This window comes from Silene latifolia, chromosome 7 (assembly GCF_048544455.1).
Source record: "Silene latifolia isolate original U9 population chromosome 7, ASM4854445v1, whole genome shotgun sequence".
Lineage (NCBI taxonomy): Eukaryota > Viridiplantae > Streptophyta > Magnoliopsida > Caryophyllales > Caryophyllaceae > Silene > Silene latifolia.
Window position 1 is genome coordinate 15088069 of NC_133532.1, and position 16770 is coordinate 15104838.

The following is a 16770-nucleotide window of genomic DNA, read 5'->3' on the forward strand; positions in this document are numbered from 1 at the left end:
AATTTAAGATTAGCCAAGTATTTTCTCAAATAAGAATTTTTTTTTTCCGTTTTTTGGCAATGGAAAAATGTGGCAGAGGAACATCGTAATTAATATGGTTTCAAGACTTCACATGTTTCTCGTCTAGTAATGTTTTGTCTTTGCTAATTTTACTTTCATTTAGATTCTGTCTATCGATTTATTTCTATACGTTCGTTCAATATATGTGACTTTGAACAAATGTAAAAATGAAGAGTATAAAGCGAGTAAATAAAAGTAAAAAGTTTTCAACATTTCTAGCACGGCATCGTCTCCAATTGAACATTAAAACTAGTTATTAGTTCAAAAGCTACACAATCTTTGACATGATCTTTCAACAAGGATGAAGTTGCTGCATACATCTGAACTTCCCGTCTTCGCCTTAAGATCGAACACTAACATTAGAAATCTTACAAACACAATGTTAAAACACAACACCTCACAGTGCATCGGTGTTGAAACTTAAGAGGGAGAGCTACAACGCCATGTGATCCCTCTAGACCTACTCGACCTGAATTTAAATTAAAACAGGTACAAACCCAACAAAGGAAAAAAAAAAGTTACACTTCACAAACTCGACATAAATCAATCAGCAATCGACTTTATCAGTTTTATCACTTCATACGATTAAATTTCTGGCTTGGACCGTTGAAGATCTTTGCAAGGAAGGCAAAGAAAACACCGATCCAGTAAAGCAACCAAGTGATCCAGTCGATTGCTTTGTCTTTGAAGTTAAGTTTAGGGCGGTGGCTCATGTCTGAGATTAGTAGCGCCCTGTAAACAGCTTCGGTTAAAGCGTATGATGTTACAGGGTCGCATTCTTCAGGTGCAACACCGTGTTCAGTCATGCAAACTATGTCATATACTCCACTTGTTTCTGATACTCCCAGGTATTCACAGATTTTAGCCCGAGCATTGATTCTGTCCGATGCTTCTAGCTTGTCCCCGTGTGTTAGAATCAATATCGGGTTCTGATCTGTGAAAAAAAGAACACTGTCATTTTGACTACAATCTTTTAATCCGAGGTTCTGAGGTTTAAATTTTTGCGATCTTACCCTTGTGTAAAGCTGTCAAGGCCGTTTTCAGATGACTCATAATGAAAATTGTGCCGAGAATTGCATCAAGCTTTATCAGAACTTACCATAGTAGAAAACACAAACTAGTTGTTTCCGAACAATTTATTTTTCTGAGTTCACGGTATAAGAGCAGACAGTTTTTATAAAGCCATTTTGTTTTATTACTCCGTATATATTTATATTAGACTCGAAGATCAAAGAATAGAAAATCTTTAACTTAAGCGAGACGAAAAGACGATTATGCAAACAAGTGAACTTACTTCCTCTTTTCAAACCCTGATAGCTGAAAACTTCTTTGGTTGCCTCCAAAAGCTTAAATCCGACATTTTTCTTCATATCCTCGTAAATCTCTGCCATGTTAGCAACTACCATGGCACAGTTCACTTGTCTCTTAACAAACTTGGAAGACGAACCGACGCTCACATACTCTGGGCCATCCCCTGATCTTCGGCACATTTGGTTGTGCCTCACTCCACTGCCGGTCCATTCCGACAGCTCACTGAGGTTATCACTGTGTCGATCAGCGTACTCAAAACCCCTGGAATCATACACGCAGAATCCAGCCCTCATGGACCTTGTAACATTATGTTCCTCTAACACCATTGTTGTTGACCCAGAAGTCGATGAACTCCCTACATTCGTTGAAATCGACAAAATTAAAGCGTCAAATTTTCATTAGCATTTGATGATCTACAATATTAAGTCGGAATTAACATCATTCATACAAAGAACTCTATAACATGCATTCATACACCTTTATTTACTCCCTCAGTTCAATCAAATTCCATACATTTGCGAAATTTATGTGAGTCGTATTTTAATCAAATGCATGGAATTCGGTTGAACGGAGAGACAATTACATGGTATGAATTAAAAAATCCAATACATATTTGTGTTGAAAATTGCTTTTAGAGATCACGACGATTTTGATGCAGACAGGATTTGAACCCAGGTCGGGACTCGGGAGCACCACCTCTCATACTTTACCAACTAAGCTAGTTAACATTTGCGTAATTTTTTTTGCAAATGTGACTAGAGAAAAATGCAATATAAGCGACAATAAAATACGGAAGAAGATTAATGTTGCGCGAGACTGTTTCGTATAAGTTTGTATATTTACCTGATGTCTGAGCAAAGGGTATGATCCCAGCTCTTCCAAGCACACTATACATAAGATTGACCAAAGAGCTCTTCCCAGCACCAGCAAACCCAACCAACAGAATTGTAACCTGAGGAGGAATATTCATCCCCTCCTTCGAAACCCCTCCAACTGGGACCCACAAGTCGCCAGCTCTATACGCCACAAGCCTATGTCGAAGATCATCTAGCCCATCAGGTGCCACAATAGCTAACCTTTCCAATTCTCTCATCACTTTAAGCCTTGGAGTCAACTCACCGACATCAGCGACACAATTGATCTTCAATGTCGATAATTCTTCGCTGGTAGCGCATGCCCGCCACCAGTGACAGTCAGGGTCCGGAATGCTGGAATCATCATCTCCCTCGCCGACAGCGTATTGTTGTTGGTTTTTCATTTTAGTCTGTTATTACAAAGACATTGTATGAAATGTGAGATATATTTTTATATATTAAAGATAAGGACAAGAATTATTCAAGGAAAGGATGGAGGAATTGTTCATAATAATGATGATAAAAACAAACAAAAGCAAATGTGTATAATGTTCAACGAAGGTCACTCAAGTTGTCTTTTGAGTAAGGTTAAAGACAGGACAGGTTTATGCAGGACAGCATCAATCAAGCTACATTAACATTGTCACGAGGTCGCTCCCGACCCTATCCCTGACCCGGAACTAGGAAATGCCCTCTCAAAGCTCTCATAAATCATTTTCGATAAGGGTAATGTTGTCATTTAACACTCAACGGATAGTTGGGTGTTGCCACTTTATCATCATTATCTTTTCCATTAATTTGAGCTCACAGTTTCTTGGGTAGAATGCAACAAACAAGTAAGCAACTTGGTGGCAGTCCCATCCTAAACTTTTACAAGTGGCAAACGGTTCAATCGAGTCGGGTCAATTTCTGGTCTGCAGACTTCGGGTTCGGGTCAACTATTATCAAGTTATTTGTGAATAATAATCAGCTTGCAACAATAAACATTCGGGTCGGATTATTCGTGTTCGGTCAAGTTCGGGTCTTGAATTCAGGTGTCAGGTCGGGGCAATTTTGCCAGGTGGCCCAGATCTAAGTGGCATGGGATTTGAACTTGGATTGCCAAACACTTATTCCGATAAGTGTAGTGTAAAACTGTTTGACCGCCCGCATTTTTCCCTGAAGTAATCACGTAAAAATACACTCTAAAAACCGACTTATGAGACAGTTTCACAAGTGAGATCAACCCACATACAATATAAAACTCGCTAATAATGGAAAAATAAGAGAATTGAGCGGCAAATAATAAATCGGGCTTTCATTAAGTAAAGGCGACAGTACAAGACTCAATAACAGACAGACACTCACATCCTTCAGCATGCATATATCCTCAAGATGAGGGTTTCTCATGCAATTGACCAAAACTTAATGATGTATTAATTATAAGACGATATAGTATATTTGCGACATCCCTTTAACTCCGACTCTAGAAAACAGGACTCTGACTACATTTCTGTGTTCGAACTGACAGACACTGGAAAGAATGATTCCAGGCGGTGGATTGTTACAATCATTGACTCATTGAGGTGCTTAGCGAGCATCCCGATTATGGCTGACAGCGTACCCGACAAGACCAACAGCAACCTTGACATCAACAACTCGACCTTCAGACTTGGGAACTTCACTCGACCTTCACACTTGACATCAACTGCACATCCTGTAAGTTTGGTATTAAGCACATGTTACTGATAAAGACACTCCTTAAAGCGAAACAATTAATTACATCGTAAAATCCTGAAGACAGACTGACTAGAATCTCTGTAATAATGCAAGCCATATGTACAATTTTTTACCTCTGTAAAAATAAATAAATAAATAAAAACAGTAATCCTTCAGCTTGACCAAACTACAGGAATTCCCACCACACTACAAAACCCTTCTGCTACCGAATTACAAGTATTTCCGACTGACCATAATTAGTAAAATCCTACAGCTAGTATTCCACTCAATTGTCACAAGAATTTTCCCCTAACAAATGGCCATGACATATAAAACCAATTTCAATTTTCAACCTAAAAGGCGCTAGTAATCCACGATACATGATAGCTTCAAAATAACGCCATAATTCGGAACCTTTTACGTTACATGACTTAGATCTGTAACACACCAATACCAAGACATCACCAAACCTGTTTGATTCTCAAAGTTGACAAATCCTTTTGAACTTTCGGAAAAAACATACAACCACTCAAAAAAGAAACAATTAAAAGTCAAAGACTGTAAAACACAGGATCAGTTAGTGTATATACCTTAACCAAACTTGAATCCGCCTTGAGGAACATCTCCACCAAGTTGAAACCCATTTTGAGAGGAATCAGCTGAAGGCAATGCTTCCTCTTCGTCGTCTTCAATCCAGTATGTCTCCAGCAATTTAACGGACTTCTCATAGATCTCATTGTTGTCATGACTCTGCAAGTTCTCAATCTTCTCTAAACCATCAGCTTCTTCAATTGCTGAAGCAAATAAATTCACATCTCCAGTGGTTCCTAGATTCTTCTCAGCTTCCCCGACCTTCAGTATATTCTCAAGACCCTCTAAGCAGACCGTAACAATCCTTGGATCAGGGCAAGCCAGCAAATCACATAGTGGCTTGATACATCCTTGGCTTACCAAAAACCTGAGTGGCAGAGACATATTTTAGCTGTTGTCACCGGCACAATCCTTTATTTATTGTCCTCATTTGACTTCGCTGGTCAGTCGATATAATGTGATAACATCCATTTGTAACCAGGAAAAAATATCCCAAGTTTCCAACGAATTTGTCTATTAGTTGGTGTCACGTTTTAAAATATGACATTTAAAAATTGTTGTTTCAATATCATAATTTCTAGAAATAAATAAGTAGCTACCGTATATTGTGTGAAAACAATTCATCAAGACTTTTAACCAGCAAAATCTAACAAGAATGCAAAACGGGTAGAGGGAATATCTGTTAACAGTAAAAATAACAGCAGCATACTTAATTTGGTCGTGAGAGCCTCCAGAAGTAGCATTTGAAATAGCCCAAGCAGCTTCTTTCTTAATATCAAACTCCGCGTCTTGCAGCAGCTGGACAATAGGACCTATTATGCCAGCAGAAATAACAGCCTGCAATTTTTCCGGGAAATGAACAGTGTGTCATGAGTTAGATCACAAAACGGAACAGGAGAAAGATGGGGAACGAGTGACTGTCTTTATTGTTAACAGATAAAGGTAAGGAAACTAATATTATTAGAAAACTGCTTGCCTGTATCTGATCCTTAGTCCCAGCGGTGATGTTTGAAATGGTCCAGCAGGCTTCTTTCTTTATGCTTTTCTTGTGATTTTGAGTCAGTAAATTGAGGAGGCGAGGAAGTGACTGATGATCAATGAGACACTGGAGATGACACATTCAGACAAGGGAAGTTCAATGAATGTTTAAACCCTCAAATGTGAGGGAAAAGCAAAAGAAAAATCATAAGAACAATCTTGAACAAAAAAATATGGTTGATGTGAGCCAAACGTTGTTATAATAAAATAGAAAAGCAGACGGAGCACTACCTGAGTCTGGATGTCGTCACCAGTGACAATGTTTCCAACTGTTCGAAGAGCGGGTATAAGAACGGATGGAGAAGGATGACTGCAAGTTTAACAGCGTGGTAAGACAATGAGGTTTAGCAAACAAAATAAAACGCAACATTTAATGTAACCCTTACAGTAAAAGCTCCACCAGTCGAGGGACTACATTGGCATCAATTACCGACTGGATCTTGTCATTAGGACCGTCAGAGAGATATGACAATGCCCAGCAAGCGTCTGTAAGGACTTCATCATCATTTGAATGAATAAGCCGCTCAAGGACTGGAAGAGCAGGACTTGTCTGCAAAATACATCATAAGAAAAGTTAGCTCTATCAGTCAATACAACATGGGGACACAAAATGGAGATTCACCCCAGAACAAGCTAAAGAGGGAAACCTGTTCAAACGATGGTTGTGGCTTGCCTCTGCAGAAGTTCGACAAGGTCCATGTGGCATTTCGCAACATAGATAGTTTGGCATGCTCATTGAACAGAGCCAATAATGGCAGCAATGCACCCGAAGAAAGGACAAGATCACGGCATTTTGGTGAATCCCCAGCAGTATTACCTAACGCCCAGACAGCCTGAAGTGACAAAGAAGCTAGTCAAGCACAAACGACATATAGATAATCAAGTAAGTAGTAAACACAGTAATAAGCACAAGTGCAAACTAGGTAGTAGTTAGTTTGTCATATCCAACAACAAAAGACCAATGCTTAAATTTCATGGTTAACTACAAGTCACAGCCCCCATATACTAGAGGATTATGATATGCTTTTAATATTCTGAAATGTAAGACAGATAGTATGTATGCAAGCAAGCATTAAACCATACCTGCTCACGAACATCGTCACTCGGTGAACTAAGAAGCCTGACAAAAAGAGGTACAGCTCCATGATTAATGACCGTCTGGGTGTTCTCAGACGTTCCAGAAGCAATGTTTGTAAGCGCCCAAGCTGCCTCAAACTGAACAGAGCAAGTAATCAGCGGAATTGTCATTGAATTCAATCACAGGAATCTAGCAGCAGTGGTCAATAAAACAAACCTGAAGTTGAGGGTAATCATCTCTGCTCAAAAACTCAACAAGACGAGGAACCACTCCAGATTGAACAACTTCCTCAATAGGAGGATTGCGTTCTGTAACAGAAGCAATCTATGTTAGACTGACGAATTTCCCTCGAATTCAATATTAATATCAACTTAAAATAATCAATCATCATGAAGTAGTGTGTCTTCCACGCTAGATAAAAACAAGGTATAAACTATAATCTCATCAACAGAAATGTTACTTTCAGTTAAACAAAAGGAAGATATTCATCAGCACTTGATACTATATTGAAAACATAACTTAGTCTAAGAGGGCATATACCAAGTCAAAAAAACAAAAAGGTGCTATTGGTAGATCAATAATTCATTATGTATCAAAAATCAATGTTATTCGCATAAAATAGAAATACTCGACCCCCATGTTTGCCTTTGATCTAATCAACAAATTAAGAAACCAACCAATCATATAACCCGTCAAACAAACTAATTCCAATCCCAATATCCAAACAAAATGGTGTGTTGAGTAAGGTCAACAAACTTGCAGAAGCACACAGATCAATCACGCAACTATTAGGTTTATCAAATCAAATTAATCATTAAAATAACAAAAAAAAAATCATTTCCCAATTAGTTTGACCAATCCAAATTTAACAGATTATCGCAATAAACCAACACTCACAAACACTATAAATCATGTCGTCCTCACACAAATATTCCATTTTTCAAATTCTATTCATTCTCGGAAACATAAAGATCGTCATAAGCTTAACTGTTCAAAAATGCTCCATATAATACTTGGAACAGCACTAAATAGCTTCACATTTAATATTATAGTACAGAAAATGGCGGAAGCAAACCTATAGAGAGCAGTTTGCGGAAGTGAGAAGTAAACTCGAGTTGTGAAGATGGATCATCAGAATAAACACCAGCAACCATCTGTTGGATGTTATCTATCTGCAAAATTCATCACAAAGACCCCATCAATCATCCAAACAATCCTCAAACAAATATAACACACCGAAATCAAACCCTAACAAACAACGAACCAAATAATCACTGAGCTAACAATCATCCAAACAATCCTACGAAATTAAACCACCAATCTAAAACCCTAACAATCAAACAAATAAAACACGCCGAAATCAAACCGTAACAAACAAATGAAGCAATTAATCACAGAACTAACAATCATCCAAACCACCAATCTAAAACCCTAACAATCAGTTAATTAATATCTACAGAACAAATTACCGTCCAAACAATCCTACATCAAAACAAAATAATCCTATAGCTAACAATCATCTAAACAATCCTAAACCACAACTAAACACCAAAATTAATTAATTACAGAGGTGATTATCATTTGAAAATCCTAAATCAAATAAATCGCCGAAATCAAACTCAAACAAACTAATCAGAGAACTAACAATCATCTAACCTATCTTAAACCACAAATAAACCACCAAAATCAAACCCTAACAAACAATCAATCAACTAATTACAAAACTAACAATCATTCAAAACAATCCTAGAACAAAATAAATCAACAAAATTAAACACTAACAAACTAACAATTATCCAAATAATCCTAAAACAAAGTACGTATCAAAATCAAACAGTAAAAAAAAAAAAATCAAAGAACTAATAATGAACTACCTTCTTGTCAAAAGCGGTGGTGGCAGCGGCAGCGGCAGAACCTTGAAGACCTTCACGACGCTTCTTCTGCAAGTTTTCTTCGCGACGGTTTCTGCGAATCTCAACCATATTATCCTCTCTCCGTCGCCGTCCTTCATCGGCGTCGACGGCCACCTTGTAAGTGCTGCGGCGTGCCTCTACCCTTGCGTTTGGCCTAAGCGACATCGTTTCGAGAAATTAGAAACCCTAGAAAGAGAAAGAGGAGATTTTGCGGCGATGATCGGACAAGTTAAGAAGGAGAAGAAATGAATGAAAGAGTGAATGGAGAATGAGTAAATTTATAGTACAACTCTCAAGTATGGTTGGTGATAGTGAGAGATGATTTGAATTTTGGGGGAGGTTTTGTTTTGTGGGCTTTTTCCAACTCATTTTTTTAATTTTGTTACCGTTGCCTTTGCGTCTGCCGTTTGATCTACACACTTCTTTAACCTACAAATATTTTAATTTAAAAATGTTTAATGATTTATCTATTTTATATCAATAATTACTTTGTCCCGATCAATTGTTGTCATTTGATTTTATCAAAAATACCAAGAAAAGAGGAGGAGGTCAATTACTAAATAACGAGTGACCATATTGTGTATAAATGATTAGCCATTAAGTTCATTTTTAAAATAAAAATGACAACAATTGACTGAGACACCAAAAAATAGAATAGGACAACAAATGACGGAACAGAGGGAGTATATGATATAAATAGTTTTTTTTTTTTTTTGTAGCTGTAAAATAAATTCTTATACGGATGACATCTGACTCATTTGGTTAAATGTACTTATTTTAGTAAAACCGTAAACTAAGACAACAAAGTAACTATATCGGGTCACTAAAATGTGTTGATGGTGTATGGGTGGCTGAACACGAAGATCAATTTCAACATCCATTACATTCTTGGAGGGACGATCATAGTTGGCCAAATGATCGAACATGTCATTACTCATCTTAATCGACTGAGTTTCAGAGAAATATTTGCAACGAGATATAAAGATGTTTCTCCCCTTGACTATGATACACATCGTCTGGAAACCAACGAGACCCATGGCCGAACGAGCGAAAGAGAGCAAAGTGCATGATATGAATAGTCAAGTAACTCTTTTATGCCCACACTTGACTCAACCGACTATCCTAGCCTTCCAAGGTCAGACTGTGCAGATAGAGAGTTCTCGTAGTATGGAGGATAAGAGTTCAGGGGTTGCTACTCCAACAACCACTCATATAACTGTGATTCCAGGTACTATCTTTACTCCAGCAAGAATTCTGACTAGAGTTACAAGTCATGAATCTCGTTTGCCAGGAAGGACAGAGGGAGAGTTTGTCAGGAATTTTAATGCTGAACTGATTAAGTCTGCTGAAATGGTTGATAAAGGGGAAGGTGGGGCTACCTCTTCTGCTCATGGTTAAATTTGGAATGTGGAATAAATGTTAGGGGTTTGAACAGTGACACCAAGCAAAGGGATGTGAAATGGTACCTTCATCATTCTGAGGTGGTTCTGTTTGGACTCCTAGAGACCAAGGTGAAACCTGGCTCTCTGAATAAAGTAGCTAATAATATATGTACTGGTTGGTCTTATACTACTAATACTAATTGTCATGCTGGTGGGAGAATTTGGGTTTTATGGAAAAATCAGTACCTGAAAGTGGATATAGTTGAATTGGATGCTCAATACTACTTTTGTGTATGGGTATAATAGAGTGGAGGAGAGAATACCTTTATGGACTGCCTTACAAAGTTGGACTATCAGTGAACCTTGGGTGGTCCTTGAAGATTTCAACAATGTGATGCACTCAAATGAGAGAATTGGGAACATAGTTAAGGATGCTGAAATGCTTCCTTTCCAAAACACTATGGCTGCTTGTGATCTGCAGGATATGAAGACCACTGAGCTTTATTTACTTGGACCAATAAACAGCCTAGTGATACTGTGGTTTTTAGTAGAATTGACAGAGTCTTGGTCAACATTGAATGGATTAATGTGTGGCCTGATTATTATGCTCATTTTGCCCCTGAAGGAGAATTTGATCATTGTCCTTGTATCATAACCAGTGGGGGTGAAACCTTGACTAGGAGAAAACCCTTTAAGTTTTTCAATATGTGGAGCAGGGTGCCTGACTTCAAGGAAATTGTTAAGAAAGGGTGGAGGTGTTATATTACAGGATCACCAATGTTTAGAGTGGTGTAGAAACTTAAGCTTCTTAAACCTGAGTTGAAGGCTTTGAATATGAACCTTTTTTTCTGATGTGGAGAGGAATGCCGAAATTGCCTATGAAGCTCTGCTAGATTGTCAACGAAATTTGCAAGCTGATCCTAGGAACACTCTTCTTATGGACATTGAATATCAATCTAGGGAGAGCTATCTCATGCTTGCAAAAGCTAGAGATGATTATCTCAGACAAAAGCAAAGTGTAATTGGGCAAAAGATGGGGACACAAATTCTGCTATGTTTCATATAATCATTAAGAATAGGCAGCTTCAAAATAAGTTTATGAGGATTGAGGATGATATAGGCAGAGTTTGTACTAAACCAGCTGACATTCTGGATGCTTTTGTGCATTATTATGAGCATCTGTTGGATTCTAATGCCAGTACAAATGGATTTTATCCTCACATAGTTGATCATGGGAAGAAGGTGAGTACTACTGAATGGGATACTCTTTGTCAAATTCCTACTAATGATGAAATCAAACAAGTGGTCTTCTCTATCCCTGATGACAAGAGCCCTGGACCTGATGGTTTTACTAGCTGCTTCTTTAAAGCTAGTTGGGAGATTATAAGAGAAGATTTTTGTAAAGCTATTAGAGATTTTTTCCTGTCTGGGCAGATATTGACACAGTTGAATTACACAAATATGGTATTGATTCCAAAGACAGAAAATCCTATCTCTGTTAAGGAATTTAGACCAATTGTCTGCTGCAATACTACTTATAAGGTTATCTCTAAAATTCTCTGTAATAGAATGGTTGGTATTCTTCCAAATATTATTAACCATACCCAGTCTGCTTTTATCAAAGGGAGGAGCATCATGGGAAACATCCTGATCAGTCGGGACTTAGTAAGACTGTATACTAGGAAATCAGTATCCCTTAGATGTATGATGAAAGTATATCTTAGAAAAGCCTATAACTCTATTGAGTGGAAATTTGTACACCAAATGCTAACTGGTTTAAATTTCCCTCCAAGATTTGTTGATTGGATTATGAAATGTGTCACAACTACCTCCTTCTCTATTGTGATAAATGGGCAATCTCATGGTTTTTTCCTTGGCAAACGAGGCCTTCGACAAGGAGATCCTCTCTCTCCTTTGTTTTTCACTATTTGCATGGAGTACTTAAGCAGAATGCTGACTGAGGCTTGCGAGTATATTGGGTTCAAATATCATCCTCTCTGTAGGGAAATTAAACTGAGTCATCTGATGTTTGCAGATGATCTTCTACTCTTCTATAGAGGGGACATCAGGTCTGTTCTTACTTTCATGACTGTTTTTCAATGCTTCTCTACAGCATCTGGTTTATCCATTAGCAATGAAAAATCTGATATCATTCTCAATGGCATTGCACCTGAGCATGAAAATGAAATACTGGTTCATACTGGTTTTAAGAAGGGCAAACTACCTTTCAAGTACTTGGGTGTTCAGATCTCACATAAAAGGCTAACCAAATTAGATTGCAATGTTCTAGTGGATAAAATGGTGGCAAGAATAAGGGGTTGGAATAAGAGGAAATTTTTTGACTCTGGTAGACTGGTGTTGGTTAAATCTGTCTTAGGTACTATTCACAACTACTGGACTCAAATTTTTATCTTACCTATGGGAGTAGTTGATAAAATTAAGGCTTTATGTAGAAATTTCCTTTGGGAGGGGGATGAATCCTATTCTAAAGCTCCTTTGGTAGCTTGGAATACTCTCTGTAAATGGAAGATTTTTGGAGGTCCTGGAATTGTTGATACTAAACAGTGGAACATTGTTGCTGTGGGCAAATTGGTATGGTGGATAGCACGGAAGAAGAACCACTTGTGGATTCAATGGGTGGACAAAGTTTATATAAAACAGAATGAATGGATGGATTATAAGCCTACTAGTGTTAGTTCCTGGGCATGGGGAATGTTTGTGAGATAAAAGAAGTATTTAAACCTGTATATGTTCAAGGGAAATGATCTTCTGGTGATGAGAACTACAAGATTATTGATGAGTATAATTGGCTCACTCAACATGCTATGGACAAAGTACCCTAGTTTAAGAGTGTTTGGAATAAATTCATCATTCCAAAACATTCTTTCATTCTTTGGCTCCTTAATCAGGAAAGACTTTTGACACTAGATAGACTTGTAAAGATGGGTATCACTCACCAAACTAGCTTTTTTTTTGTGGTGTTCATGCTGAGAATGACAGACACTTATTCCAGGAGTGTGCATATGCCAGGAAGTGTTATACTCAATTATTTGCCTGGTTGCAGATTCAGGTACCTGTTCAGATCAGTGCTGCTAATCTGCTGAAACTAAGGAAATACACTGGGTTTATTCGCCTGCTTATTAGTTCATTGGCTGCTGCTATACAATACCAAATTTGGCTTTGCAGGAATTCTTGTCGTGTTGATGGATATGTGCTTCATCCTGCTGCTGTACTTAAACGTATAAGGACTGATTGTAGAATGCGGCTTCTGACTGTCTGTAGGAAGTCTGAAAAGAGAGGAGGTTGACTGGTGTACTCAATGAGGGCTTATGTAATGTATTTAGTTCCTTATGATTGGATGTTCTGTGTATAGTGTATGAAATGATAGTTTGAACATTGAACACAGTATCAATAGTTGTAATGGTGATTGATGGCCTCTTTTGGATTGGATATATAATATTACTTACATTTTCACCAAAAAAAGTAACTCTTTTATAAAACGCTCTTCCTGTAGATTATTGTAAGGCCGTTTATGAAAGATGAGCTATGTTAAATTATGTACTAATATTATAAAACTGGTTGTTAATTTAAAATTAAAGTGTCGGCAATATCATTAAATAAAAGAGGTATGAAAATTATAAAAAAAAAGTGTCACATTATTTTATGAATTAACGTGGTTAATTGTGAAGACTTACATGTAAGTCTTACTGTGAGATAGTTTCGCATTAAGATACCGTCAGACATGATATGTGAGTTTGTCTATATTAAATGTGAGAGGTTTCATGGTAAATTTATCATAAGACCCTCTTATATAAGAAGTAGTGATTTCTCAATAGTCAACTTAACATAATTTTAAAGAAACATGTTTATATTATTGGATCGAACATAGGTCAAGGCATACCAAGAACGAAAGCTCGAACGCAAAAAAAAGATGTTCGAAAGGCGAAAGGGTCAATCCATCTATCTATATCTATCTATCTATATAAAATAATAAAACATAAACCACCTCATTGTTTTCCCGCCTAATCACCAGATCCCACATAAAACATGAGCAAAAGATTAATCCAAACAAAAAACCTAATACTCTCTATAAATCTTCCGCAGTAGGCTCCTTTAACAATCAACTCAACATTCAACAACTCTTCCATATATGTGGTAATTTCTAAGATCTTTTAATGGTAACTTCTAAGATCCTTTCATTCATCAATGGACACAAATTTTCATATTCTCACATTCTCCTATCACCTGTATGTGTGATTCTTATCATATACTCTTACGTTTCATCGAATCCATGAAGCATCCTATCTGACAATGATAAAGTCAGACTTATGCACTTCTCCAACCCAAACATGCAATTTTTATGAGGTTAGATTATCTGAAATTTTCGTATTGGCCCGCATAATTGAACTCCCTCCATCTCATAGTATTTGTTTACCTTTTATATTTGTCTGTTGAGTGTTATTTGAATCAAAGGCAAACAAATAATTGAGATGAACGTAAGTAAGTTTTATAGCCACCAATTGCCGAAGTTTTCTTTATTTGGGGACTTTGGATATATGCTAAAAATTATTACTCCGTCTCAGAATCACTCAACTTTCAGTTTCATTTGATATTGGCTTCTATATCCCTATGTCTTGAATTGAAATGCAGATTACTCATTAATAGCATATGGGCATTTTGCATTACCTTTCAGCATGCCCGACTTGAACACGGGTCTGGAAATTGGATTCATGTGCGAAAATAAGAGAAATTTTATTAGAGACAATTGGTCTCCCTTGTGACGGGTTACCATTTGTGACGGATATTTTGTGAGATAAAATGGTAACAAAATGGGTTAGTGGAGAAAGGGGACCACATGAATAGCGTTGCAGAGAGAGAAAAAGTGGGTACATTGTGAGGTAAAATGGTATCTGTCTTCAGCTTGTGACGGATATGTCATGTCTTCAATAAGAATTTGTGTATTAGAGAAGGATGAAGATGGAGTACGTGAACATTGTTGAACTCCACCCGGTTTCTGCCTCAAATTTGATGAGCAATTAAAAGAAACACGATGAGTTACAAACTTACAAACTTACAAACTTAGTACTTAAACTTACCGTTTAAAATAGGATACCTTTTGTACGTCTTGAATTTCTACTAATCATTCACTGATTTTAACCGCAAGACATGGACTTGGATATGTAATTACCTCATTTTAAGCACTATATTTCCATGATTACTACTCCCTCCATTCAACTCCACTTTGCAACTTTGGTTTTTACACGGATATTAAGGAGCGGATTAAAAAATTATTAAAAGTACATGGGGAAAGAGAAAGAAGAGGTTAAAAATATTAAAAAAACATAAAGGTGAGGTTTTATGGTGGGTTAGTGTGGGGTTTGGGTGGCATTTTTTGTAAATAAAGATTTTCAATAAGGATAGAATTGTCATTTTTTTTAGCCAAATAAGGAAACATGTATAGTGGAGTTGAATGGACGGAAATGGAATACATGTAAAGTGGAGTTGAATGGAGGGAGTAATTATGAAAGAGTTATTTGGATTTTTGCAACAATTTTATAGGGAAACGAGAGGCCGGTCTGCATGGATGTTATAAATATTCTTAATAAAAATAATACTCCTATTTACTATACATTTTTTAAAATATTTTTATATATGTCCGTACAACTTTGCACGGGTTTTAAGCTATGTTTTTATATAAGCTAGTGGTAAATAGACCGGACACCAACAGTGGTGTTTCTAGACTTTTGTCGTTGAGGATTCAATTTTATTGACGCAATTTTTCTAGACTAATTATTTAAAGTCTCTATTTTACTATGGATTATAAGTGAACTAATCTTATAATAATATTTTGTGTTAGAACATTAAATTGTAGTACTACTATTATATATGGTTAATCTAGGAATTGAAGGTGTGATGAAAATGGCGAGTATAGGGAAAGTTCGTTTTAAGAATGCGAAATAGACATTTTGGGGTGGTGCAATTAGAGATGTCGAGAGGTGTCAACGACGTTAATGTGATATGCAGTGGCAGTAGCCATGGATGTTGGTATGTATTTGATGGTGGATGAGGAACTTGACTATGCTGATGCATGTCGTATAACGGAGTTCGGTTGCTTGAAGTATGTTTAGGAGAAAAATGATTGAAATAGAAGTTCATCTGATCAATTAATTTTTGTCAATTCACTTGGCAATGGATTAGGCAGGTAGACTCGAGGTTGGAGGTGAGCCTGGTGCCTGATGGTAGCTATAAATAAGCTTGGTGGGTTATGTAAATGGTAAACTGGCAAAGTATGTTAATGATATTTTAACAGGTTGAATAAAAAAAAACTCATCTCAACCCTTCATTTCTGCCTTCTCCAAGTGTTATCAGATAGGGAAAACTGGAACTGGAGAGAATTCGGACGCATATTACCTTATCTCTCGCTAAGGTAAATCATTGCTTTCTCTTCACCTTTTCATTAAATTGACTTTAGTCCCTTGTTTTTGTTACAATCATGTAATTCAATTTACTATTTGTAACTAAGATACGTCAAATTTGGGCATAATTAATTTATATCATTTTTTTTTTGGCAGATGGAAAGATATAGTTTTACATATTTGCGGCATGGCTCAATATACCATACCTATAATGTTATAACGGAAGCAAGAAAGAACAAATAAAAAGAACAATAAAGAGACAAATGCACAGATTTACGTGGTTCACTAACGGTGTGTTAGCTACGTCTACAGGGCAGAAGGGAGAGAGTTTTATTGATATGTGAAGAGTTTTCAGATTACAGATTCAGACGGTATGATAAATATGACTCCTAGGTAGAGGCTTAGAGAGTTTATATAATATACTCTAAG

General features: G+C 36.9%; 2 protein-coding genes across 2 annotated transcripts; both read right to left on the minus strand.

Moving 5' to 3' along the window:
• Positions 1-250: 250 nt before the first annotated feature.
• On the minus strand, positions 251-3044 carry LOC141591828 (uncharacterized). Its single transcript, XM_074412311.1, has 3 exons — positions 2215-3044; positions 1355-1726; positions 251-994 (listed from the first exon to the last, which is right to left on the minus strand). The coding sequence occupies exons 1-3, from the start codon at positions 2627-2629 to the stop codon at positions 633-635; spliced, it is 1149 nt and encodes a 382-aa protein (XP_074268412.1). The 5' UTR covers positions 2630-3044; the 3' UTR covers positions 251-632.
• Positions 3045-3495: 451 nt separating this feature from the next.
• On the minus strand, positions 3496-8850 carry LOC141591829 (importin subunit alpha-1-like). Its single transcript, XM_074412312.1, has 11 exons — positions 8505-8850; positions 7706-7802; positions 6847-6938; positions 6636-6767; positions 6200-6385; positions 5939-6102; positions 5784-5862; positions 5491-5619; positions 5224-5351; positions 4514-4881; positions 3496-3921 (listed from the first exon to the last, which is right to left on the minus strand). Exons 1-10 carry the CDS (start codon positions 8706-8708, stop codon positions 4515-4517), a joined length of 1578 nt encoding a protein of 525 aa, XP_074268413.1. The 5' UTR covers positions 8709-8850; the 3' UTR covers positions 3496-3921; position 4514.
• Positions 8851-16770: the final 7920 nt, after the last annotated feature.